The sequence below is a fragment of the Rhamphochromis sp. 'chilingali' genome (assembly GCF_963969265.1).
Source record: "Rhamphochromis sp. 'chilingali' genome assembly, chromosome: 4".
Classification (NCBI taxonomy): Eukaryota; Metazoa; Chordata; class Actinopteri; order Cichliformes; family Cichlidae; genus Rhamphochromis; species Rhamphochromis sp. 'chilingali'.
The window spans coordinates 22245709-22272694 of NC_137948.1; the positions used below are offsets into that span (position 1 = coordinate 22245709).

At 38.5% G+C, this 26986-nt stretch overlaps 1 protein-coding gene across 1 annotated transcript in view; it reads left to right on the top strand.

Moving 5' to 3' along the window:
- ctnna2 (catenin (cadherin-associated protein), alpha 2) overlaps window positions 1-26986 on the top strand; it is a 353288-nt gene that overhangs the window by 85081 nt on the left and 241221 nt on the right. Inside the window, exon 7 of the mRNA XM_080879193.1 lies at window positions 18797-19000. Within this exon, the coding sequence (XP_080735319.1) occupies window positions 18797-19000 (204 nt within the window). The remainder of the gene's footprint in view (window positions 1-18796; window positions 19001-26986) is intronic.

The window sequence follows — 26986 nt, forward strand, 5'->3', positions numbered from 1 at the left end:
AAAGTAGGCTAGCCATGTCCGTGCCTCAGCCATGAATTCTCCTATTCTGGTGTCCTGTCACTTTGCTAATATGAATTATCTTCCATCACTGTAAGCTCTTCTTAAAGCAAGCGTGCTATGACCACATGTAATGATCTTTCTGATGCGTCAGTGTTGTATTCAGTGACGTCTGTTAGATTGATGATTCACCCGCAGCCTTATCATAGGCACTTACTGTTGACTCATGGATCTCCTTTTATGTTTCTTGACAAATGCTCATCCGACCTACTTCACACTCAACACTTGATTGCCTTAGGTCACCGGCAATTCACCCGCAGAGTGTGAAGCAGATCAGATTAACAATTTAGAAGAACACAGAGACACAGAGAAATTTCTTACTTAAATGCAGATGGAATGAGGGAATACTTTATGCCAATGAATAATGGGATTGCATTTTTATCACTCATGGTGTTACATGACCTAACTCATGCTCCAAAGAGTTTTTTGTTAATCAGTATATTTAAATGTTTGTAGAGATGAAATGTTCAGTTTAAAAACAAACCATCTCTTTTTCCGTTGTGCATCACAATTTTCAGTTTCATTATCACTAGTAGTGAGTAGTTTGACTCTTTGCATCTTCCATGCAAACTACTGGCAACCATAGAAATCTGCTAGCAACCAAATCAACTACAAAGAGTTTTCTGGTGCAGAAAGATGTACTTTTTCTTTGCAAGTAAGTGCATACTAGTGATTGCCAGCAACATCTAATAACCTCTTGCAATCAGTTGGGGAATACACATTTTCTTTGCTCTACTGATTGAAAGTTGTCAGATGGTTGCCATCCAGTCTCTGGGTTTGTGTGACAGGAGAGTCAGACAGAAAATTTAGAATTGTAAAATGAGACCATTTTACCACTCAGCCGTAAACGACTGATGGGAAAGACACGTGTAAGTTTGGTACGTTTGTTTGTGAATTTCATGACTCAAGAACAAATAAGACGTAGGAGCCTCAAATTGATACCATACGAGTTTCTACTACGAGGCTGTGGGGTAAAACTGGTAATTTTACCCAAGCCAGTATTTTTAATTTGTAGATTCAGGTTCTTATAGATTCCCTGTGGACCTTCAGGAGTGGAGGGCAGTCATGTGTTAAACTATTCTACTGTTTAACAAAGGGAGGTGACACACAAAATATGCTGTACAATTACAACTAAGACAGGGAAGGAGATCACACGGAGCTAGCAAGCATGGATGTAAACAAGGTTCAATTTAAAATACCTCAGTTCTCGAATCATCACCTCTGGAAATGTTCTGCTCAAGAGACTCCGTCAACAAAATAGCAACGATGCCAGTTGATACACTGAGAGAGACACATTTTACACCACTTTCATGAGTGGGACAAAATATGATATATATTTTTCAAATAGGCATAAACACATCAGTAAAACCCATATTTTCTTTTATAATTTAGACCTACATTTTACTGAATAAACAACGAACAACATATGATAGTGTTTAAACATATATTACAAACCCACAGACATTTAGCTCCTGTAAGTTCATCCTAAAGATATAAGCAAGAAAGACAGATTATGATCGTGATTGTTGTCCTAGTAACACATAATTTGTGTTTTTAAATGTTGGATTAAGGTTGTATTTGTCTAGTGAGTATTTCTACACAATATCTTTAATCTACAGGAATGTTACACATAAAGTATACCCTCTACCACATTGACTAACATCATCTTGGAGATGTATTCACTCTGCATTTTGCTTTTGTTTTTCTTTCCTATATGTAGTAGAAGCTTTATCTTCTCTTTAAAGAAGGCATGCTTTTGTGAGATTCCTCAAGCCATTGTATGGAGAGCTGATTTGTGCACAGCTGATTTGAAATGGAAAAAAAAGTGAAGAGGGTTGGGTTATTGGGAGGGACAGAGGCAGTGTCTAGCAAAATGATTTCTATTGAAGGGGTTGGCAGTGAGTGAGGTTTGGGGTTATCGTTTTGCTAGGCAGAATTTGAAAAGGCAGAAAATAAAAAGAAAAGGGTATTCATATTCAAATTGAGACAAGTCCCTGTGTGCCTGTGCGGATTTCAATTATGGGAGATATGTATATTTATGTCCACTCCAAAGGAAACTGGACAGGCCTCAAAATCCTTTTCTGAGGCTCGGCATCACAATCCAGGTGTGTTATTCTCCCACCAGTTTGAAACCTGTATTTTTGTGTTTTTGCCAGTCGTCACAAAACAGAAATTATTTTTCTGTTTTTTCTTGTGAAACTGTGCAACCCCTTTAACCTGCAACCTGGTGTGTATCGTTATCATTATTTGGTTCATTTATGTCACAAGAAATGAAACATTAAAAAACAAGAAATCAAATGACAAACCAAAAGGGTCCTGGCTGAAGATACAAACATGTAAATCACCACTTTTAATGGATTTAAAAGAAAGTATGTAATGCATAAACATGTATTTGACTTTTGAGGGCAGACTGAGTTTACTACAGCTGTAATGGTGCTCCAGATAGAACGACCAAAGTCAGTATTTAAAAATAATTTGCTGAACTTTACGACTGCTGTTAAATATTTCTGTGTGTTTCTGATAAGCTTCTGGTGGACTTCTGGTGGATTTTAAGCCGAAACAGTTAAATGGCTATAGTAAATGTTATTCTTTGATTTCAGTGCTTTCAATAAATCCCACCCAAGTTTTTCAGTGGCGTTCAAACCGGCAAAAAAATACCTCTCAAATGTATTTCAGGAACAACAAAAGATTTGTTTGGCTTGGTATCACTTTCTTGCTGGAAAGTGTAATGATTACCAAACTATAATTTACACACTGATGACTTGTTCCTCAAAATGGACTGGTACAGTGGGGCAAAAAAGTATTTAGTCAGCCACCGATTGTGCAAGTTCCCCCACTTAAAATGATGACAGAGGTCAGTAATTTGCACCAGAGGTACACTTCAACTGTGAGAGACAGAATGTGAAAAAAAAATCCATGAATTCACATGGTAGGATTTGTAAAGAATTTATTCGTAAATCAGGTTGGAAAATAAGTATTTGGTCAATAACAAAAATACAACTCAATACTTTGTAACATAACCTTTGTTGGCAATAACAGAGGTCAAACGTTTACTATAGGTCTTTACCAGGTTTGCACACACAGTAGCTGGTATTTTGGCCCATTCCTCCATGCAGATCTTCTCGAGAGCAGTGATGTTTTGGGGCTGTCGCCGAGCAACACGGACTTTCAACTCCCGCCACAGATTTTCTATGGGGTTGAGGTCTGGAGACTGGCGAGGCCACTCCAGGACTTTCAAATGCTTCTTACGGAGCCACTCCTTTGTTGCCCGGGCGGTGTGTTTTGGATCATTGTCATGTTGGAAGACCCAGCCTCGTTTCATCTTCAAAGTTCTCACTGATGGAAGGAGGTTTTGGCTCAAAATCTCACGATACATGGCCCCATTCATTCTGTCCTTAACACGGATCAGTCGTCCTGTCCCCTTGGCAGAAAAACAGCCCCATAGCATGATGTTTCCACCCCCATGCTTCACAGTAGGTATGGTGTTCTTGGGATGCAACTCAGTATTCTTCTTCCTCCAAACACGACGAGTTGAGTTTATACCAAAAAGTTCTACTTTGGTTTCATCTGACCACATGACATTCTCCCAATCCTCTGCTGTATCATCCATGTGCTCTCTGGCAAACTTCAGACGGGCCTGGACATGCACTGGCTTCAGCAGCGGAACACGTCTGGCACTGCGGGATTTGATTCCCTGCCGTTGTAGTGTGTTACTGATGGTGACCTTTGTTACTTTGGTCCCAGCTCTCTGCAGGTCATTCACCAGGTCCCCCCGTGTGGTTCTGGGATCTTTGCTCACCGTTCTCATGATCATTTTGACCCCACGGGATGAGATCTTGCGTGGAGCCCCAGATCGAGGGAGATTATCAGTGGTCTTGTATGTCTTCCATTTTCTGATGATTGCTCCCACAGTTGATTTTTTCACACCAAGCTGCTTGCCTATTGTAGATTCACTCTTCCCAGTCTGGTGCAGGTCTACAAGACTTTTCCTGGTGTCCTTCGAAAGCTCTTTGGTCTTGGCCATGGCGGAGTTTGGAGTCTGACTGTTTGAGGCTGTGGACAGGTGTCTTTTATACAGATGATGAGTTCAAACAGGTGCCATTCATACAGGTAACGAGTGGGGGACAGAAAAGCTTCTTACAGAAGACGTTACAGGTCTGTGAGAGCCAGAGATTTTCCTTGTTTGAGGTGACCAAATACTTATTTTCCACCCTGATTTACGAATAAATTCTTTACAAATCCTACCATGTGAATTCATGGATTTTTTTTTCACATTCTGTCTCTCACAGTTGAAGTGTACCTCTGGTGCAAATTACTGACCTCTGTCATCATTTTAAGTGGGGGAACTTGCACAATCGGTGGCTGACTAAATACTTTTTTGCCCCACTGTATTTCAAAATATTCAAGACGTCGGGCAAGTTTACGTTTATCTCCAGCAGTAAATGACCTCTCAGCAGCACAGACTTACTTCCTTTTTCATCTGCTTGGATAGTGCTCTAGGCTTTCTTTCACAAAACGCACTGCTGATCATTTCAAAAAGTCCTTTTTCAGTATTTACTTTGTAGTTTTATAGAACATATGCAAGCCAACTTTACTCTCATGCACAAGGGTTTATGGTATGGTTGCTTGTTTTGTGCTCTTCTCATGTTTTTTGCCTGCTTTTATCAGGTCATCCTACAGGTGACTGCTTGTATGATTCTCTTTTGACACGTAGGAAAGCTGTTACTCGTGTGCCATTAGTTTTAACTTTTCCTACCCTGGAGGTCCCCGTGACAGGACTGGGCTGTCACTGATAAAACACAACATCAGATTTGGTAAAATCAGGACCCATGATGTGATACATACCAGTACGATAAATAATCAAAGCAGTAAATTTGATTTAACTCTCTTTGTTGCTCCTTCTCTCACTGCCACCTCACAGGTGAAGCAACCCACTGGGAAAAGTCCTAGTGCTCCAGATTGCCAGCCTGCTGCAGGGTCTGCTAGTAAATACCTTGAGTCTGAATTCTTAAGCATTACCATGTCTGGTATCTCTCTGTCTCTTTCTCTTCCTCTCTTGTCCTACTTCCTCAGTCTGTGCACAGCCGTTTATGTGCTTCTTTCACAAGCAAAATAAACCAGACAAAGAAGCACAGGTAGGAACAGTAGTGCAAGCCAAGGCACCGACTCTACAAGACAAACTGACAACCAGATTCCAAAAACAGTTAAAGAAACAAAACCTTTATTCTGCTATTCTCCTCTGCTCTCTGTTTCCCTGTGCACAGACATATTTGGTAACATAAATAACTTTAAACTAAAAAACAAAAATGGTTCACTTGACTGATTGTTTGAATGTTCCAGACTTTGGTCTGCCATCCTGCTTTCACTTTCATGCTCGCACTTTATGGGATGGCCAGACATGGCAGCAGGGCTGGCTAATGGCTTCTAAGAGAAAAACTCAAATGCACATGGAACATTTACCAAAACACTGAAGACAGAAACTTGGATTAGAGCACATCCATGACTAGGAAATCATTACTCCACTATTATCTCTTTACATAAATAGCTGCCTGCTGGTGCAATACATATTAATGCTTCTCACTCATAGAACCTTTGAAAAAAAAAAAGAAACGGTGGAAACAGCAACCTCGAAAGACCTCACTTGGCAGAAATCTGCCATGGGCACACTAAGATTAACACGAATGAATGGTAATAAATGAATCTGTAAATAAGTAGTAAATAAAACAGTTTCTTGATCCTTGATTCTTTGATCCTTCAGCTGCTCATCAGTGTAATTACGCTATACAGTTGTACAGTGAAATCTATATTGACTTTAAATGCCCTTGCTACTCTTTGACTACAGGTTTTATGGTATATAAAGAGTCATATAATGCCGTGGCAACAGCGCTGGATACAAACACATTGTGGGCCAGATTTTCTAACAGTCTGTGCTAGCCCACAACCCTCTTTTAGCGTTAAAAAAGCCAGTGCTGGTATTAAGTAAATAATTCTGTAACTGGAAAAGTGCAGACACAGGTATGTTTGTGTGAGAGTTTAGCTTTTAAAGTGCGAAATGGTGCTATGAGAGTATGTAAATGAATCAAATGTGATTCACTGAGGTTTGCAGAACCGATTTACTGCAAATTGCTCTGAATTTAACGGCCAAAAAAATTGCATGTTCTGTTTTGCCCCCGACGTGGTTGCTGTTGCTGTAGTTGCTGCGAGGAGTGTTCATTTATTTGGAACAAGAGGGGGAGAAGTTATCAGAACTAGTGCATAATTGGCGTGGGTGGATGGCTCAAAGCTGTGCCTAAGCTCTGGCTGTGTCCCGTAGCTCTTCACTAAGCCCTCACCCTGCTTGTTTAGAGCCCAGCCACACATATTTCTGCTCCTCAGTAATACTGGTATTTTGATTGACTTGATTTGACTTAAATGAATTGAACTGAGTGTCGGAGAGAGGGCCAGAATCCTAATACGAGACGCATATGAGAGTGTGTCTTGCTTTAAAGGCCAAATCACTTTTTACAGTGGGCTGATGGGTTTTCAGAGCATTTCAGGCTTTTAGTCACATTTCTACACAGAGATGGGTCCACAATAAAAACGTCTTGTGTGTTCTGGTGTCGGATCTATTACAAACCAGATTGAAACATAGATCAAAATGCAGCACTTAATGCGGGTTGGACAGATCTGATGTGTGTTACAGTTTACCTTTAGATATTAACCTAATGCATGTGATGCTGGACAGTGCAGCTCCACACTACCTGCTGGGAAGAAAAGTGGATTTGGATACCTGACAAAGTGACAGTACCTTCATTAACACAGAGATGGATGAGGATCTGATGGCAAATAATGCTTTGTCTTCTTCTACATATGGATTCTTCTTCAGCTGCCTCTCATTGGTCTTAATTGCCACACTGTTTTCAGAGAGGAAGACGTCCATAAAACCTGCTCTTACACTTTTTTTTGATTATTAGCCTACACTTACTTTCACCAGACTGCTTGTTTTTGAGCTTGCTAATTTGCCCTGCTCTTTATAGGATGCTGGTCATTATTGCAAAGCCGTGTTTTTTGTTTATAAATCAGTGTATTATTAGTCGATCACCCGCAGAATTCTCCACTCTCATCAATGGGGATGGGAATTGATGATAATGTAATGATTCCGATTCCATTATCGATATCACTTATCGATCCTCATTGGCTCTGTTTTGAGAGCCACTGCCATTGCTAAGCAGGAATAAAGAAATTATTATGCTGTGGTTGAAATGTTTGTGCATGTTTGTTGTGATTAGTGTTAGAGTCATTTCTCAAAAATGTAATTATGAAACATATTGCATAAAGTACTTTTCTTAAAAGTTATGCAGTATGGTACTTAATTACTCCTGGGAAAAAGTAATTCGCTATACTACTGGTTACATTACTTTGATGCAATGACATGAGAACTGGAATCAGCTGATTGCAGCGCGAGTGCAAGAACCGGCAAGCGGGCTCGATCGGCAGGCAGACTAAAAATCCTGAGGAATTGGACTACTGGGAACCAGTTTTCTGCATGAACCGGTTCTCAATTCCCATCCCTACTCATCAACACATTTTTGCCATTCCGACCTCCCATTAATTTACCAGTCCTAGTAAATCTGGCCTTGTGTGTCTGCAGCATGTAAGGTAATTTCCTCTGTTTGCAATGAAAATTTGGAGACCTCGCTGGATCTTAAAACTCATTAAAACACAGCGCACTCAGTCTGACACACTGCATATGAAAGGGCCTACTCAAGATCCTGCTGATAACTAAGATAGTCCTCTTTTTCAGTGTGACCCTTTCTGACCTAAACGAGCAGAGAGCAAAACAAAGTATACGGACTCAAAAGTTTTAGGGTTAAATATCTGCAATTTAGCAATACCTCAGTTATTATGATACTAGAAGTAAAGTGGTTAATGAATAAGGATTAAGTAAGCTACGATGAACATAATTAGCTCCCGGAACCTCTGTGGCATATTTCTTTTATGTTTTGTTAGTTGGTGCATGTTGCTAACACTGGCAAAGTCAGGGGAGCTAATTTGTAGTCTTTGAAAATTGGATCTGCTTGAGTTTTCCTGACATGTACCAATACCTTTCTTATTACTGTTCGCAGCTGCAACAGCTCCACAGGGTCTCATGGCCAAAGCCACGAAACAGGTGTCTCGTCATCCACCATCTCTGCATTCCAAGTGTTCTATAGTGCCTGTACCGTATGTGTGCATCATCAGTGCACTAGAACTCTGTTTGTTTCATGTGCTGTGCACAGTTAGTGGTTGGGAACATTATACCCCATGTCCTCCTACACCCACGATCATGCAATCTCCTTCAATGCTCCCCTCATTATGGAGCAGACAGTCAGAGGCTAGAGTTAATACCAGCATACAGAAGCCCCCTGGCTGAGGGGGTAATGTCATCCAAATAACACACAGACCCCATGTGTGTAACATAAAGGTCTTGTATATGAAACGATAGCTGTGGAAACAGGCAACTTTATACATAACAGTTATACTGTTAACAGTTAATGTGTGAAGAGCACTCAGGTGTGCTTTCACAGGTGGGTATGAACCCCTGAAGAAAAGGTTTGCCACACCTGATGATGAGATAACAGAAAATGCAGTGCTACATTGTTATTTTCTATTCCCACTGTTCTTTCAGTGAACAGAAAGGCCTGGCTGCCAGTCATGGCACTGTCTGCGCTTTCCCTTACTATCATCTTGGCCACGGCGAAACTGTGAAGGCCACTGTCACAGGTATTTAGAAATTGCTCCTGAGCTGGACGGGGAGATCTCTGTAACAAGATATTATGGGTAACACAGACTCGCTAAGACTGGGCTAGAGGTCAGTTAATCGTCTCTGCTCCTCAAGCACTATTGTAGCCTCTGCGAATCGCAGCAGGCTGATTGATGTGCAGTTGTTGTCCCTGTACTTTATTGGTATTTGTTTTGTTTGCTTTTGTTAGAAAGCAGACATAATCACTACTTTCAACAATAAGACTCTCTAAGGGACGTGAAACCTGAAGACTGGTATCAATGTCAACTGAATAGCCGTTATCATGGTTTTTTTTTTGCGAGGCTTCTGTTATTTACCTGCTCTGGTAATGCATTTAGTAGACATGGTCAAGATGACCTGCTGACATTCAAACTGAGCATGGAATGGAGACATAAGGTGATTTAAGAGACTTTGAACGTTGCATGGTTGTTGGTACCAAACGGGCTGATCTGAGTATTTCATGGCCTCGATTTCTGCTGCGGCATTCAGATTGTAGTGTCAGAATTTGGTGTAAATCACATGAATTCATCCTTCATTGAATAAACAGGTCAGGCTGCTGGTGGTGTGATGGTGTTGGCGATAATTTCCAGGAACACTTTTGGCCCTTTAGTGCCAACTATGCACTAAAGCACAGGAAGTATTTTTGCTGACCATTTCTGTCTGTTTATGACCAGTGTACTCACTGACAGGTCTAAAGTGTACTGTACAATATAAAGCACCTTGAGGCGACTGTTGTTGTGATTTGGCGCTATATAAACAAAATTGAATTGAATTGAATATCTGCTCCCACCAGGATATTTGACATGTCACAAAGCTTACATAATCTGAAACAAGCTTCACTGTGCTCAAAAGGCTCTCACAGTCAACAAATCTCAATCTTGTAGAGCGCCTTTGTGATGTGGTGGTACAGGAGATTCACATCGTGGACCTGCAGTAGCTAAATATGGACCAAAATATCTGAGGAATGTTTCCAGCACCATGCTGAATCTGTGCCATAAATAATTAAAGCAATTCTGAAGGGAGGGGGGGTTGAACATATGACAGCATATGATATAACTACTAACACGTATATGTTCAACAAAAAGCTCATACGAATGTTTTTTTGGAAATAAAAAAATTTGCCCTGTAAGATAAAAAGTAATAAAGTTAAATATATAGTGTGTGTAAATGCATACAAAGCCATTAATCAATTAAAATGAATGGTTTCCTTTTATGATAATAAAGTGCAGTGAATTTCTCCTGCTAGCCAGGATCAGCAAATCGAAGACACCCCTTTGCATGCTGAATTAGTTAAAAGGTAATTTTAAGTAATTCAGAGTTTATGGATTATCCAATTAGCTTTTAACTTTGCAGGAAAAGAAATCACACCATCATTAATCATGCATGAACTGTTTCCACATATTAATATCAGTTTTGAGAGCAGTTCCATTTCTTTCTTTCTTTTTTAAAAAAAAAATCTTTCTTTTTATATCTTTGGAACAAAAATGGTTGTCTGTAACCTACCAAGATCTAATTATGTCCTTATTTACTGGACTTCCAGCATAATGGGGACAAAAATGACTTCCAGAAACATTGATTCCACATATCTCCTAAACACATCAAGTGAGATTAGAGGGGAAGATGGCAGGTGTGCCTTTGCTGATGACCCCCTGGGATTCGTCCTCTTTTAAATAACCACTCACTTCTGTCAAATAACCATTTGTCAGACCTGCTCTTGCTTGTTTGGCAACTTGGAAGTATGACAGTGATTTTAAAAAGAAGAAGAAGAAAAAGTAAAAGTAGAAAGGATTATAAGGTCGTCATAGATTATAAGATTATAAGGTAACACTACAAATGAAACAGGTAGTAAGTTAGTTCACAGTAAGAGTATTAACTCAATATGTGTTAATATGCAACCTGTGGATGAAATCTGTTTGTCTAAGTGCAGCCTTGTGAATTTAAGCTGTTCCAGACATAACTCTGGGGCGCTACAGTTTGGTTTTTGACACATGTGGCTGTGCGGTGGGCATGCATTTAAGTGACAGCAAAGAGATGCAACAGGTTAGGTAGTTAAATACCCTTCAGCCAGGATGATCACTGTTTGACAGACAGCCTTATTAACATAACCTAGTGAGTTCTTTGGATAATAACTGAGAGGCAGAGACCTGGGGTGATTAGGAAATTAGAACGATAATTGTCTGACTGCTTGAGCTTCCTCTAAAAGCTTCATTTGACATGTCGTTTGCTCACTGGCCTTAATGACTTTAACACTTAAAAGGGTAATGGTTAATTAAATTAAACAATATGTATTTTTTGAGACGAATGACCCTCCTCTGGCAGAAAAAGTATGATGTACAAATTAGGTTTTTTTTCTAAAGTTTTTTAGATCACAAGGTCAAAGGAGAACCGTTCAATATTCCCGAGCATCACAGATAAATTGAAGTATTAGAAACTGTCAGCTTCCCCCCACAGCTTACTGTAGTTCCACAATCACAGGCCACTTCAAGAGAGCCTTGGCACTGCTCCAGCTACCATCGCCCAGCCAGGGGAGCATCCTCGTTGGCTTTCTTATGTTACCTTACTGTATGATTTATGACTCTGTCTGTGTGCATCTGCTACTTTAATAAACATTCAGACACACACTTACAATTTAACTGAGTTTTGAATACATGCTGTACCCAGAGCCCAAGAATCAAGAGCGCCACAGCCGAAGATCATAATAGAGGACAACGCTTTAGTGTTTGTATTTTTTATTTTATTTTTATTTTTGGACCTGTTAAGCGACTCATATGGGTTTTTGTTTGTCCAAAGACCTTCAGTCGATACTTGAATGTGCCTGAAAAAAGAAAAGAAAAAAGCTTTAGTCATACCGTTTTATGATGCGGTGTTTCGGAGGTTGTCATAGTAACGTTACCTTGATGCTAACAATGGATGGAGTTACTTTTGTACTTCTGTCTCCAGACATGCCATGGCAGATATGTGTAAGCCAGGAATAGCAGACTGGAACTGCGGTGAATTGAGGCATCACTTTTTTATGCGAATCTGTGAAGGCAGCAAACAGAAAACCAATGAGATATCAAGTAGTGCAAACCCGGGGGAACAAATTACACTTGCAATGAGTCAGGCGTAGAGTTACCAAAGATGGAAAGTTGACAGCTTGAATGATATAAACATTCAGAAAACATGCATTTGAATATGAGTTTCAGGCATATTTTAAGGGCGGATTGCCCACAGAGAAATAAATTTGTTAATATTATGTAAAAATGTTGATCATACTGAAAGTTATTTCTTTTCCCTAATCAAGTTGATTATATGCAGAACCTTGATATTCCCCCTCAGGTGTAGCTGGTAATATTCAAACTTACTTGACACAATTAAACCAGCGGGATGCGCGTACAATCATTAATCAAGATGTCTTGACCACAGAGAAATAGCTTGCGTCTAAATGTGTGTGGGAAAGTAGTAAATTTTACTTCCTCTTTCCCTGAATCATTTTTGCCTTCTTTCATTGTATTTCCAAGTAAACATCATGGCTCAGAATATTCATGTATTCAAGACAAATGGAGAATAGATTCAGATTGTTGTCTGAATATTCTGAATTTCTACCATTTTGCACTAGTTTTTGTTGTAGTTTTGAGCAGTGTTTACAGTAATTCCAGTCTTGTCCAAGCTTTAACAAACACGTGCATGTGCTCCATACAGGTTTCATTGTGAAAATCTAACCAGAATGGACAAAGCAAGCTTAATGGTTCATACAAACACTGTTCCTTTAACAGCAATTTAAATGGTTTTCTTTGTCACTACACTGTTTTTACTTTGATTGTCATACCTTGGTTATTAAAAGATGCTTTAATATTTTATTTTTAAGGTCTATTAAGTTGCATATTTCCCCTTTAGAGTAAATTAGGCTACGTTATGATCCAAAGCAAAGTGTGATTGCACCGAAAAGGAAAAATTCCACTCAGCTTAACAACATATTGTACCCAAGGATCATGGGGAGACGCATCCTCTCAAAAAGTGAAATATTTTTAGTATGCACTATGTGATATGAATGAATCTTTGTAAAAAAGAAACAAAAATCAGAGGTTTACTAATTGCTAAGTCCAATAACGCTTCAAGTAATTTGTACTTAAGTGGCCATATCATAGCAAAATGGTTAAAATACTCACTCTATGACAATTTCATGAAAAATAGTTGAATATACTGTATGTTTCTGTGTACCACGTTAATACGGGGAACCAATACAGCTACTTTTTGGCTCTGTAAATATGTATTTAGCTTTTCAAAATGTTTTAATAATACTTTACAAGACAAAAAAGTACCCACAACTTGTGATTTTAGTTATAATGAAAGAGTTGCCTCCAACAGAATGAGCACTATTTGGTGATTCAGTTGGCTGCAGTTGTGCGCCGCAGTGTTTGATTAAATTTCAGTTAGAACTGATCATTTTTGATTGAACATAATTACACACAGATGCATGTTCCAAATTATTCTTTTTTTACTGTGTTTTGATCTGATTACCTGCATGATAATTATGCATAAGAATTTATTTTTCACATTATGAGTTTAAAAGGCAGTTTTATAAAAGTGAGTTGTTTGATGAGAAAATACTGGTTGAATTTAAATAAGTGACTTTCAGGTAGTTGAGCTTTCAAATCTGGAATCAATCTTCTATAAAATACCAAAGCTGCGGTTTTATCTTGTCGTTATTTGATTAATGCTTTTCACATTTTAATCAAAAAATGACTTTGTCCAGATTGACTGCTAAAACAAAAAATGTTAATCCTCTCGGTTATACAACTCTGTAGCCGTTCCTCTATCAACTGCGATGAAATGCTTTAACTTGGATTTGCATTTTCTTCTCTCTCGTATCTTCAAGCTATATGATACTTTTCCTCAGATGTTTTTCCATCGTCTCTTTGCACAACAGTACAGCAGATGCATCTTGTTAGACATTTTAACTCTACTAAGGTCTATTTTCTTTTCTTTTTTTAAAAGATTCAGCACTATAAAGTTTAGCTTACTAAAGAATATCAAATCATGTTGAAATAATATTCAGCCAAATACACATGATCAGGGTTCAACTTTTTTTTGCCTCTTTACTCATGTCAGAACTGTCTGTTTGCACGGTCATAGGCTGTGAACTAATTAGTGTGCTTCTGTGCCTTCTTTCTTTTCTAAATACACTGTGTACTTAAATTTGAACAGGTATAGAAGTGTTGTCTTAAACTGAACAAAATGTGTTTAATATTTTCTGACAATATAACTAAAGCAATAAACGTTTAGCTTTGATTGTGTGCTTGCTGGCAAAGCAAGCATGAGTATTTATAAACTGTGAAATCTGTAATCTAACACATATACAGTGCTTAAAAAATTATTAGACTACCTCAGTCAGTGCGCCCCAGGGTGGCTGTGGCTACAATGTAGCTTACCATCACCACTGTGTGAATGTGTGTGTGAATGGGTGGATGACTGGATGTGTAAAGCGCTTTGGGGTCCTTAGGGACTAGTAAAGCGCAATACAAATACAGGCCGTTTACCATTATGACATTTACCTGTCATAAAAACAAGAAAATACAAATACCTCAAAAATCTGTGAAGAACCTGGTCAAATTTAGAACTTATATTCTTAGTTATTGGGCTAATAAAATACTGAATTCACATATTTTTATATCCTAATTTAAGCCGGTACATTGGAATTTTTTCAGAAGGCAGGAGATAATCAAGCATAAAATTCAACCACTAAAGCAATTTTTCTATTCAGTAGTGTAAGTGAATAACTGTAATTTATCACCTTAATCAAAACTAATAACCTACGTTACCATATTTTTCTGCTTTTTTTCATAAAACTGTAAATCTGAATATTCATGGATAACAACGTAATTATATTTAAGCATTAAACATATCATTTTGATTAAAGACTGCACATAGTGGTAGATTAACCATTACAGAAACAATAAAAAAGCATTTTGGTATATTAACCATTATTATTTAGCTGTTTGTGCAGCTGCGACTCAACCCTCATATTCAGTAATGGTGTAATGATTTTGTTGTGGACTGCATATATTACTAAATTTGCTAGCTAACTTCCAGTGACAACATGAAATCATATTTCTGGTACTTAACCAAGATGGCAATCAAACAATGTAATATGTATGTAAGGCCACAGGCAGTGAGGCTGGTTGGCGACCTCCTGGTAACCACCAGTCCCTCGTCTAGGAAAAAAAAAGAAAAAGAGGTTATAAGTTGTTGTTGGAAGTTGCCCCAGTCACTCAGACTTGGAGATCATTCAAGATAACACATAGGGGTGACACTTGCTGACATAATTGCTTTTATTGCTAGCAGATATCAGAAGTCTGCAAACACTCCCTGGCTATTCACTAACTGGTACTGAAACTGTTAAGAGTTTAATGCAAACTCAAAATTGCAACCATTCACCTTCAAAGTAAAAGCGCTGCCTTTTGAATTAAATTAGTTTCAGATTTAAGGAACAGCTTTTACTTTGATTGCAAACATTCCCCTTTCTGGTTTGTGTCAGATTTTCTCAAGTTTCCTTAGTACTCATTCTTTGTATATATGTTGGTGTCTTCCATGCAAATTATAGGCAATTGTGACAATATGCTAATAACCAAAGCAATCACGAGGAGGGTTTTCCAGATTTTACCCAGCGACAGCTAACAAACACTTGCAAGGTGGGCAGGGAATACACCTGTTTCCCTAGCGCTTTGGGATCCTTAGGGACTAGTAAAGCGCTATACAAATACAGGCCATTTACCATTTAGTGACCAGATGTTACAGTGGTCTCTTGGCCTTTCTAATGGAAACCTAAAGTATTTCCACTTAACATGCCACGCATGTACATGAACCTGAAGTGTAAACATAGGAAATTTGACAAAAAGTGTATGAACATTGTGCAACTGTCTTTCAAATGAAGGTGTCAAAAGTCTGTTGGACTACATCATGCAGAAGCTACACGACTGACGAAATGTTATTGGATACCTATTGAACTAGCCAAGAAATCAAGAGTTTCCATATTGGAATGTAGAATTTCTTAAACAGATGGGGACGGTGAAAAAGTATTGCTGTATGGGTATAATATGGAAATTCCTTCACATTCATGTACTACTTTTTGTAGTAGCTGACAATTTGTAGCGTTACTGTAAGTGTGCCAGCGACTGTTACATATCACAGTCTTTATCAAGCTGTTTTAGTTGGCATCCACTGTGGGACAATATAAGGAACTTTTTCTGAGTCAGACACACTTCATTAGGGTAATCGATCACAGAGTGGGTTATGACTAATGTCCCTCATGGGCCACTGTGGGTAGAGCTTTGTCAAACACCATAATAATCAACTACACAACCCTTGAACTATAATGTGGCATCTAGAGGCATTTCAGTGGTATCTTCAGGACTTTGTTGAACTTCTATCTCTGAAAAAGCAGTTGCCATCAAATACTGGAAAGTTCTGGAAGGCACACTTGACAAAGGCTGATGTGGCATGTGCCCTGTCTCTGGTTCATGCCCTAAAGTGGGGTCAAACCGATAGCCTCGCTGTGAGTGAGGCAAATATAAGGTTCCCTCCGGTCTTGATATACTGTCAAATGCAATGGTACATTCACATAGAATTACAGACTTTAAGAGACTGGTGTATAATTAACTAAAGAAAAAAAGAACTCTTCTTTTATAAAACTTGCAGTAAGGACTCTCTGACTGCTCTGTATAAAAATGCTGCTGTATTATCCTCTATATCTTTCCAGACCTTTTAGAAACCAGAAGGCATTAGGAGCCAACACTTGTCAGCAGTGTTATAGGAGTTTAACATAACTACATCATAAGAGGAATTAAAGGAAACATTTTACCAAGCATGATGCCAAGATTCTTCTTCAAGGAAGTGTGAAACTTTTAAAGATTTTGACATATCACTCTGATCCTGAATGCAGTACCAGAAAGACACCAAATCTCCTCTGTGTTCTGGTAGCTTTTTGAATTTCCTGATGAAACAAATACTGTATCTGGATGATTTTAAGTTTGCAGTTTTTGATTGTGTTCTAATACTTTTTAATTAATATTTATTTATAATTGTGCGCACTTGTCTAAAGATTTTTCACTTACACGATGGTTTTGGGCTTTGAAGCAAAGCAGTACAACAGAGTAAGTGATTATTAGGTAAAAGGGGGGAAGAAAAGTGTAACACTGAAACTCACTAAGGGACTAGGGACTATCAGTCACATTTGTGAGTTTCTGGAAGATGACTTTAGCCATTGCCAATTACCTTGAAATCCTCCCAGCCTTTGTCAGCCCAGCATTTGTTGCTATTTCTGCTCTGCCTATTCCCAACTCCCAGTGATAATTGCAACCTGACACCATGTGTGGAATAACAATTCACTGGAGTCCTCGGGGAATGTTCTCAATTTCCATTCATGTTATTTTCTTCTTTGCATCTTTTCATGTTGAGACCTTCACTGTATAGGGCTTTGTTGCATTGCTTGCCTCTCATTTTACAGCTCTAATATATGATATGAATGTCAGCATAATAACCACTGCACAAGTGAGATGAAGGAATATGGGGTGTTTTTCCTGTATAAAGTTGATTAACTTAATCTGAAGTACCAGATGTAGCAGCAACCTTTGATAATAGTGAAATTTTCAAAGATATAATGGCGACATTGTCAGACAAATAGTTCTGTGTGCCATACATGGTTTATTTTTTCCAAATAAATGAACACATCTCCCCTCGAGAAATGAGACTTAGATTCAAGTGTTTTTGTTTATGTTTCACTCAGAGTCAGATGGCATTTAAAAAAGAATTTGACTATGCTTCCAATCCAGATATAGATCGGGATATCACAAAACGCTGATGCAGTTAGCTTTGTAAACAACACCTCAAAAACTAAATAAAAAGTAAAGAAGCAGAGAGAAACTAAGAATAGAACCATCCAGATATCAATGAAATACAGGAAGCTCGTCCGTAACTCAGCATTCCCTATCAGTTTTCCACTTGACATGTCACTCTATCCCAGTGTCAGACTGGTTTGGAGTGACTGAAAAGTGCATCTTTGCTCTTTGCTGTAACTCAACACTGGTCATTTATACCACAGAGTCACATTTAATTACATCAGAGCTATAGCTCTGAATATATTAAATATATTTAAAGCTTAGATGATGAATAAAAGCAATTCTGAGTTTTATGCAGACCCAAAGCACCTTAGGATCAAAAGACTAAACAATACTTAAACAATACAAGATAAGGCATCGCTAAAATAAATGACTTTATTGCTCCATTATTCACATTGTAGCCAACACTGTAAAGCTGGGCTCTATTTCTGTAGTGATCATAATAAAAGCGAGGATAAAGTCTAAGATTTTGAAATGCTAAGGTTTTGACGTTCAGGTCACTAATTTTTCTTTCTCCTCGTTACCTCCTCGGTAGCCTCAGCAAGTCTTATGCTCAGAGAAATGTGGGTGGGGTATTGTTTTAAATTTATGAACTCGAGCTACCCTGTGTTAGATATTCTTTATGCATTCTTGGTTTTGCCTGACTTAGTCATGGTGGCTGATTGTTGCTGGAATGATGGCAGCCCATCCAGAATTTGAGGCTTTTTGAGGGGATACTTCCCTTTCATGAGAGAAATGCAGCTTCATTTTATTTGTGCTCTCAATATTTGAAAAACCTTTTATGAACAAAGGCCTAAATTTGTTGTAAACTTTCATGAAATTTGATGCTGTGCTTGAGGTAAAACATTTCCTTTGTATTTAGATAAACACGATTTAATCAGAACAGTGGCTGGTCAGTGTGGTGCTCTTTGTCTTCTTCTTTTCAACTTACTCCATCCCGATCTTGTGCCCCAGGGTCTGTGTCAAAGACACTAGTCTGTGATTAAAAGCTGAACTGCCATTTGTCATTGGGTACAGTTTCTGGAACCGGTCATCCAGTGGTGAGTCATTTATCCGTTTTGCCTGGATTACTGTCCTGACCTTCTACATTTCTGACCTACAGAACAAGATCATCCTGGACCCTCTGACATTCAGTGAGGCTCGTTTCCGTCCGTCTCTGGAGGAGCGCTTAGAGAGCATCATCAGTGGCGCTGCATTAATGGCTGACTCTTCATGCACACGCGATGACCGTCGTGAACGGATCGTGGCTGAATGCAACGCCGTTCGACAGGCCCTTCAAGACTTGTTGAGCGAGTACATGAACAATGTGAGTTTTTCTCTTATTGCTTTATTTTCACAACTGAATTGCAACTGCGTTCATTAGTGTGTGCGCACCTGTTTCACATACATCAGTGAAAACTTCTGTGCTAATAAAAACAGGCCTTGTTATTAATCTTTGGCTTTTCTTGGTAAAGCTGACATTTTATTTAGAAGTAAACACTTCTCTCTATTTCTGGAGATATTTCTTGCATAAATCTCTCTGTCCTAAAGGAGGGATGCATTGTTTGTTGCTATTGCATTTTTCTCTGTTTGAAGAGGTTTAATAGACTTTTTCCTTGTTTGATTTGAGGTCCTAGGGATAGAGGTCTTGCAAGGTGTACACCTTGTAAAGCCCCCTTATAGCTGTACACCTTATATAGCCCAAAGCCCCCTTTGGGCTATAAAAATAAAATTGAAGTGCCTTGATGGTAAATGAAGGCAACAGCCTGTATATCTCTATATTTCAGGGCAGTCCAAAGACTGCTGCAAGCTACGTTAACAGTATGTTGGCAATATTCTTACCTTCAATTGCTCTTTGCCCATCCCTCATGCCTTTGGTGCTTTCATTCCCAGAGCATTGCAAGTAGACTCAAAGGTGAGAGGAGATGAGACTATGCGAGGCGAGGTGTGGGTGAAAATCTGCTCTTTGACGTGCTGAGAATAGATGACTTGAGGATCAGGTCTATTTTCAGCACATATCACTCTTTTGATAACTTTGCATTTCCATCAGGTAATGGAAAGTGACTAAATGACAGAAATGCACAACTGCATGTTTACGAGTGATGAAACTATCATCGCTTTGAGGATTTGTACCTAAATATAGTTAAAAGTAATGAAAATCATGGCTCAGTCGCCCTGGAGTAAAAATAGGACTGCGACCTCCTTACAATTGGAATAAATCAGTGGTTGCCAGGTGATTGCATTGAAGTTTTCACATTTGGTGACCGATTGCAACCTGTTGAACCAGCAATCATGTCACCCAAAGGTTGAGCATTCAATACCCTGAAAGAGCGACAACTAAGAAAAGACTCCCAAAGGTTTGTTAATGATTGCTTTCTCATTTATATACATATAAAAAAGCAATCACTCTGTGGCAGTCTACACCAACGAGAGCAACTCAGCTGTGATGGGTCTCTTTGCTGTAGGGAACTCAACTGATTGTCAGATAGTTGTATTCTATATATGTCTATACAGAAATAAGGCTGTGAGTGTGAATGTTATTTGGCAACTTCCAGCAAGCATGTCACTATTTGTGGAGGAGTTTCAGGATTTTTGTTGCTGTTGAGGTTCTGGCTAGAGCCTGAAAACAGGCGGTGAATGTTAATTCCTGTTTAATGTGATTCTTTTTTTCTATCTGTGGAAGGCAACAGATTTTGCGGTGTATCATAATTAATCACTCATGCTATCACAAACAGATAGCATGTAATAGGCAACTTGAACCCATTCAATTTCAGGCTGACTCTGTCTTACTGCCCTTTTATTTCATACTTCTTGATTTACCAAAGTCACTTTGAAAATGATGACTAAATGTAATGATCACACATCATGTCGCTGTCTTTCAAGGAACCATTGAGACTGTGAGACTGCAAGCTCGTTGCACATGATCACAGTCATAGTTTTCCCTAGTGTGACTGCAGCATTAAGAAAACAAGCTGGGTGTACAAAAGTACTGTATTTTGGGACATATTGTATGGTGGTTGGAAAGCATATGCCCTACATCAGAGTACTAACTGAACATATAATAATGGTCATGTATCCAACAATGTGAGGCCAAAAAAGTAAGGTTTTCACAAATGTTTGCCTTTACAGCTTAAAACTAAGGGTTATGTTATCAATCTCTGAATATTTACTGTATACTGAGTGTGTAAGTCATCGGTCTGCACACTGTGGCTCTAAACCCTGAGGTTAACAGTAGTATTTTCATCCTTGGAGAAGCTCATCTGGAATTTTTCTCTCCATTTAGTGAGCCATTTCTCATGCAACACTGTGACTGGCACAACTGTTTAAAGGTTATGAGGCTGACCAAGACAATGATTAATCATCACACATATCCGATTTATATTCTTCTTCAGCCCACCCTTTTGTGCACAGTGAGCCATGTGAGCTGTGTCTACATAAGGGAAATAGTAGGTGCCCTTGGATACTCTGTCATTGACCTTGCACACATGAATAAGTTCTTGGAAGACTTTGCCATTAAATGGCAGCCCATAAGATTTTTGAAACTTTCAATGTCAAATCTATTAAATGTCTGATCTCTTTTTATCATGTTAAATCCAAGTGTGTTTTACACAGTCGAGTTATTCCTGAATCTGTCTGCAGAGCTGCATTCAGACATTCATTGTTTTTTTTTCTCTCCCCCCTCCACTTTGCATTTACACTGTGCTAATTCCTGATCTGCACTCTAGCACATTCACTTTAAAATAAATGATTAAATTAAGCAACTATATTAAAGGAGCATTAGTCTCACATTTAATTTAAGGTTTGCATTAATGTGGAAAAACTTGTATGGGTGGTGTATAGGGCTGCCACAAACGCTTATTTTGATAGTCGACTAGTCACCGATTATTTTTGCGATTAGTCGACTAATCAGATCATGCATCCATTGGGCGTAAAACGTATGCTGAGCAGATGCATAATAATAATGCATCTGCTCTTTTATAACTATCATTAGCTTAAAGCTTTAAGTGTTTAAGGTATGTGCTAACTAAAAATAAAGACAAGATGATAGTTTATTAAATTTTTATTGAAATTTGCAGATTGTTTCGGTGAAGTTTAATAAACTCCTTGCTATCTAAAATATAATGGGACACCGGAGTATATTCTCGAGCATCTCACACTTCTAATCAGTTGTCTGCTTGACGTTTATTCAGCTGTGTAAAAACTATAACTTTAATCTCAGCCAAACCGATTTACTCAGGAACAAATAAAATACTGAAAAAAAGCCAAACAATAACATTTTTAAGTTATCTAAGTGACTTATATATCATCTTTAACCTGAGTAGCGAAAGACGGCGGTGCGTTTGAAAACGATTTGCCGGGAGTGCGGTGTTCTCAAATTCAAATTCAAATCAAATTCAAATTTTATTTGTCACGTACACAGTCATACACAGTACGATATGTAGTGAAATGCTTGGACAACTGCTCGTGACCTAAAGAAAACAAAAAAGGAAAAGGCTATGAATAAGATAGGAAATAAATATGAAAAATTAAAAAGGGTAAATTTAACTAGGAAGGAATAAAATATAAATTAAGATTAAAAATGAAATAACTGTACAACACAAATTAGAATGAAGGGTAAATTTAACTGGGAGAATAAGATAAAATATATAAATTAAAGTTGAAAATAAAATAACTGTACAACAAAATACACAATATAGAACTATATAAGAATGTATGAAGAAATATAAATAAATATATACACAATAACAGCAGCGTGATTTAAGTAATGAAGTGAAACAATGTCCAGAATGTCCAGTGTGTGTAAGAACTGTATGTGTGGGTCAGTACTGTGTGGTGGTGTGATTGAGAGACCGTATCGCCTGCGGGAAGAAGCTCGTCCTCAGTCTCTCTGTGTTGGTCTTCAGGGAGCGGAATCGCTTTCCTGACCTCAACAGAGAGAACAGTCTGTTGTTGGGATGGCTGAGGTCCTTCACGATCTTCCTGGCCTTGGTCCAGCACCGCCTGCTGTAGATTGAGTGCAGGTCAGGGAGCTCGGAGCGGATGGTGCGCTCAGCTGACCGCACAACCCTCTGTAGAGCTCACGGGCTCTAGTGAGCCCTGCCTTGCCCCCGGCTAGCTATCGAGCTAGTGGGTAACAGACGTCTCCGAAAACGTCGGAAAGCTTTTGAAAATATGTGGTCTTGATAAACTGAGCAGATATTTGAGATTTACACAGCTACATTCTCGCCTGAAAATATGTTAAACGTTTATTTTGTGACCCAGAAAGAATAATAAGAGTAATATTAAAACTAACTAGCTGCCGCCATTGTTGGAAACTGAGCTGGGCCGCGCTATGAATCCTGAGACAGAGCTACCTCTTCTTCGGGGTTTAACGGCAGCTGGCATCCTTGTACATGCAGTGCTGCCATCTTCTGTTTCAGTCCGTTATTACACTCTTAAATCCTGCTACTTATTCCTGTGTCTTTTGGGATCTTACAAAGCTTCAAACGACGCGTCGACTATTAAATCAGTCGTCGACGATTTTGATAGTCGACTAATCGTGGCAGCCCTAGTGATGTAGCTTTTCTTAACATATAGTAGTGAATGTGAAATCAAACCAAATTATATTTTAGAAATATTTGCAAACCAGTTTCCAGTCAATGATGGTTGAACGTCACTAACCCATGGCATCGCAGTATCCTATCTTTGTTGGTGACTTGCTCTGCAGTCGCAAAGAGGTCTTTCTTCAGAATGCAAAGGATTTTACTGTCACTCACAAGACTTTTTCTGCGTTTCAGTGTCAGGCTTTAATCTGTTTCTTCGTCTGTATGGTCACATTATTGCTACCAACTCAACAGTCAAAAAATTAAGAGCGGAACTGAAAGAAATTAAAACGTTGTCATTCATTCTTTTTAAAAGAAGCTAATGACAGTGTAATATTGGTATTGAGATCTAATGAACTTGGCAGTCTTTGTCATAAATCATAGAGACCATATATTTGTAATTGGGACATTTACTAGGCCAGCATGACTTTTTAGATAATCCCTAGTTTGCCGAGACTGCTTGTGAGTTATTGCTGTGTTAGAAATGATGGCATTATACCCATGTGACCTACTAAAAATGGCTCTTAGAGTCAACATCGGTCATTATAGCCTACAGTCATATAACCATCTGTGAAAAAAGGCAGCTTGGGGGTTACCATTACCTAGTTATACTGCTAGTACTTAATATGATACAAGGAACAATACTCTGCCCTTTCTTTTCAGTTATTCAGAGGTAGTTTTGTGAAGCATTAGTTTCTTTTCAAATGAAAGCTGCAGGATTTCAAAAATGAGGTTGTAATTTAAAGTAAACGATCGTACTGCTCCTGGGAACAAGACTGTGTGAAGTACTGGGATTAACCAAAAAAGGACTGAGAGGCTGAACATCCCATTCACTACTCTAACAATCTAGGCCAGGCTGTGATCAGTTCTCAAGGCTGTCTCCTTAAAGAAAGTGAGGAATATTTACCGTATGGAAAAACAACCAAAAAGCTGCATTATTATTTAGTGTAGTTGTATTCACAGATCAGAATGCCATGTCAGTGACAATTGAGTGACTTTCATGTGTGTGTTACCTGCTCAGACTGGTGCCAGTGTTTGAATCATTGTGCCCTTTGTGACCAATGAGCAGCCTGCAAGTGTCTATTGATCCAAACAGTATCGCCTTTCCTACTGTGCAGCTAATATAATATGTTTGTTGTGGCATTCGTGGTCATTGTCTAAAAACAATGGGGATCTAATAATGGTCGTTATTACATCAGAGTTCCTCTGTGGTTTTAATAGGATAATTGCAGTACAGTATGTGTGTCCTGGGTAAAATGTCCTTGAATTGATGTCGAAGCCAAAACTGTTATGTTTTTTTAGTTGTGTTTAACTATTGCCTTTGACTTCTTAAAAAAATTTGTAGTAAGGTTTGAAGAAAATTGAAGTAGCGGTGTGTCTCTGTTAATATCTCTGTATATGAGATATTTAGACCACTTTAAGCATGATGTGTTAATTAAACATAATGTTGTTTCCATATTGAATGAGACAGTAAATAAATCAGTAAGAAACAGATCTATTAGCCATAAAACTGTCAACTTTAATTCTATTTACACAGGTAGGTTTGGAAGCTGTGTGGATGGATTGCAGGGACCAGGTTAGTTTGGATTCTGGAGGCCAGACAAAGATTGCAGTGGTCTTTGCTAGACTAAAAAAAAGCAAATCCTAGCTGTCTGACTCCTCTGTCTATCCCTTCCAAGTGTTTCCACCATTGTTACATATTCTATTTCATCCACTAAATGACTTCTTCAACATGATTGACAAGTGGTCAAAATCACAGGCTGTATAAAAGATAAATGCGCTCTCTAGACAGCTCTACTGTATCTTCCTTTCATGTTAGACTGATGGAAGATTAGACACTACAGTAACTCACTATTGCCCCTTAAGTGACAAAGTCATCGCCTTCTGCATCTACTGTGTATCTGTGCTCAGTGAACGGCAGAGCATTTAGCTGACCACAGGGCAGCTGACATGGACATAAATGAAAAAGAAAAGTACTGAAATCACAGCACATTTTAATCTGTAAAATAAGTATTTTAACAGTGCAGATCAAAAAACACCCTAAATTTAGAAGTGGCCACTGATCAACAAGCAGGCTTAATAAACCTTCAATCCTCCACATGTGAATATGATCAGGGGCTACTAGAAGCATCATACGTGGATCAAACTATTACATATATATATATATAATATACACACTGTGGTATGCCATTTAACAGTAGCGTGTACTTAAAGTTATTGTTGTCATAGTGTTGGTAGTGTTACTAGAGGCCTGGGAGCTTGAGGGTCCTGCGCAGTATTTTACCTGTTCCTAGGACTCCGCTCTTCTGGACAGAGATCAGAGCTACTCGCCTAGCTTGGGCCTGCACCAAGTCCTCAGATTACTACTGGGACCACTGTTACCTTCAGCCTCCACATCTTCTCCAGCTCGTCTCTGAGCCCTTGGTGCTTCTCAATCTTCTCGTGTTCCTACTTCCTGATGTTACTGTCATTCAGTATCACAACGTCTAGTCCCACAGGATCTTAGCTCGGTCATTCTCGACCACCCTAGGTGGCGTCTCCCATTTTGACCACTGGACTTCCAGGCCATACTTGGCACAGATGTGACCAGGAACCTGGGGTCTTGCCTGATGTGATAGACCCCAGTCTCTATGGATCTTGTACTCAGAGCTTGTTCCTGTTCTGCTCTGATTAGTGCCTCTATGCAGTCTTTAAGTCCAGCTTTGTCCAGCCACTGGTAGGATTTATAATAATAATAATAACAACAACAACAACAACAACAACAACAACAACAATAATAATAATAATAATAATAATAATTATTATTATTATTATTATTATTATTATTATTATTATATTATTATTATTATCATCAGTGCTTTTGTTTCTCACAATGTATTGTTATACCCACAGTGATTGTCTTGTTTTATTTACACTTGAAGAAACTATAATCAAGTGAGTGTTTATGAACACTCAAGATGCCCTCTCCCCCTCTTAAGGCAAAGCAGCTTTTTGCTAAAGTAATTGTGCCTTGGTTCATTAGCCCCATGAGTTGTGTTTTAGAGGGTACAGCTGGGAGATTGTTGACAGCCCCTGGCTGTCCTAGCACGAGCACAGAGTAAATCATAGAGACGCAAAGAACAAAATGCCTCCACTTCTCTGCTCAGCATCCACAATGAGGTTAAATCAACAGCTGAGCTAAGACTGAACATTGATGACGATGTTACTTTAGCTCTGCTTATAAAGTGCATTATTTAATAAAGATTGGGGCTCTTAAAAAGGTGCAAATTTGTCAAATGAATTAAATTAAAAGTGAAGCTTTGCTAAGACTTATATTAAATTTAGATTTTGATGTATTTGATTACAAAAAGCAAAAGAGTTCTCTCTAAGGAATTAACTTTCATTCCCTTGAGTAAGAAATCATCACCCGAGGCCCTTTAAAGCTCATCAACAGCCTGTTCTAGGGAAGCCATTCAGTAGTCTTTCATGCATGGCATTAGACTCAGAATTTAAGCACATGACCGAGCAACACTGATCAAACAGTTGAAATGTTTGAAGGTATTTGTAAAAGGCAGAGGCAGGTATGTGAATCTGCCACATTTAACCTATATAGACCGTAAATATCAAACACTATTATATTTATGTTATACTGTAAGATTTGTAAGATTTACAAAGTTGTGATTTACTAAATAAAATTGTTCTTATTTTTCTCGTGTAAAATAATTAAGTGTTAGGAATTAAGTGTAAATGAA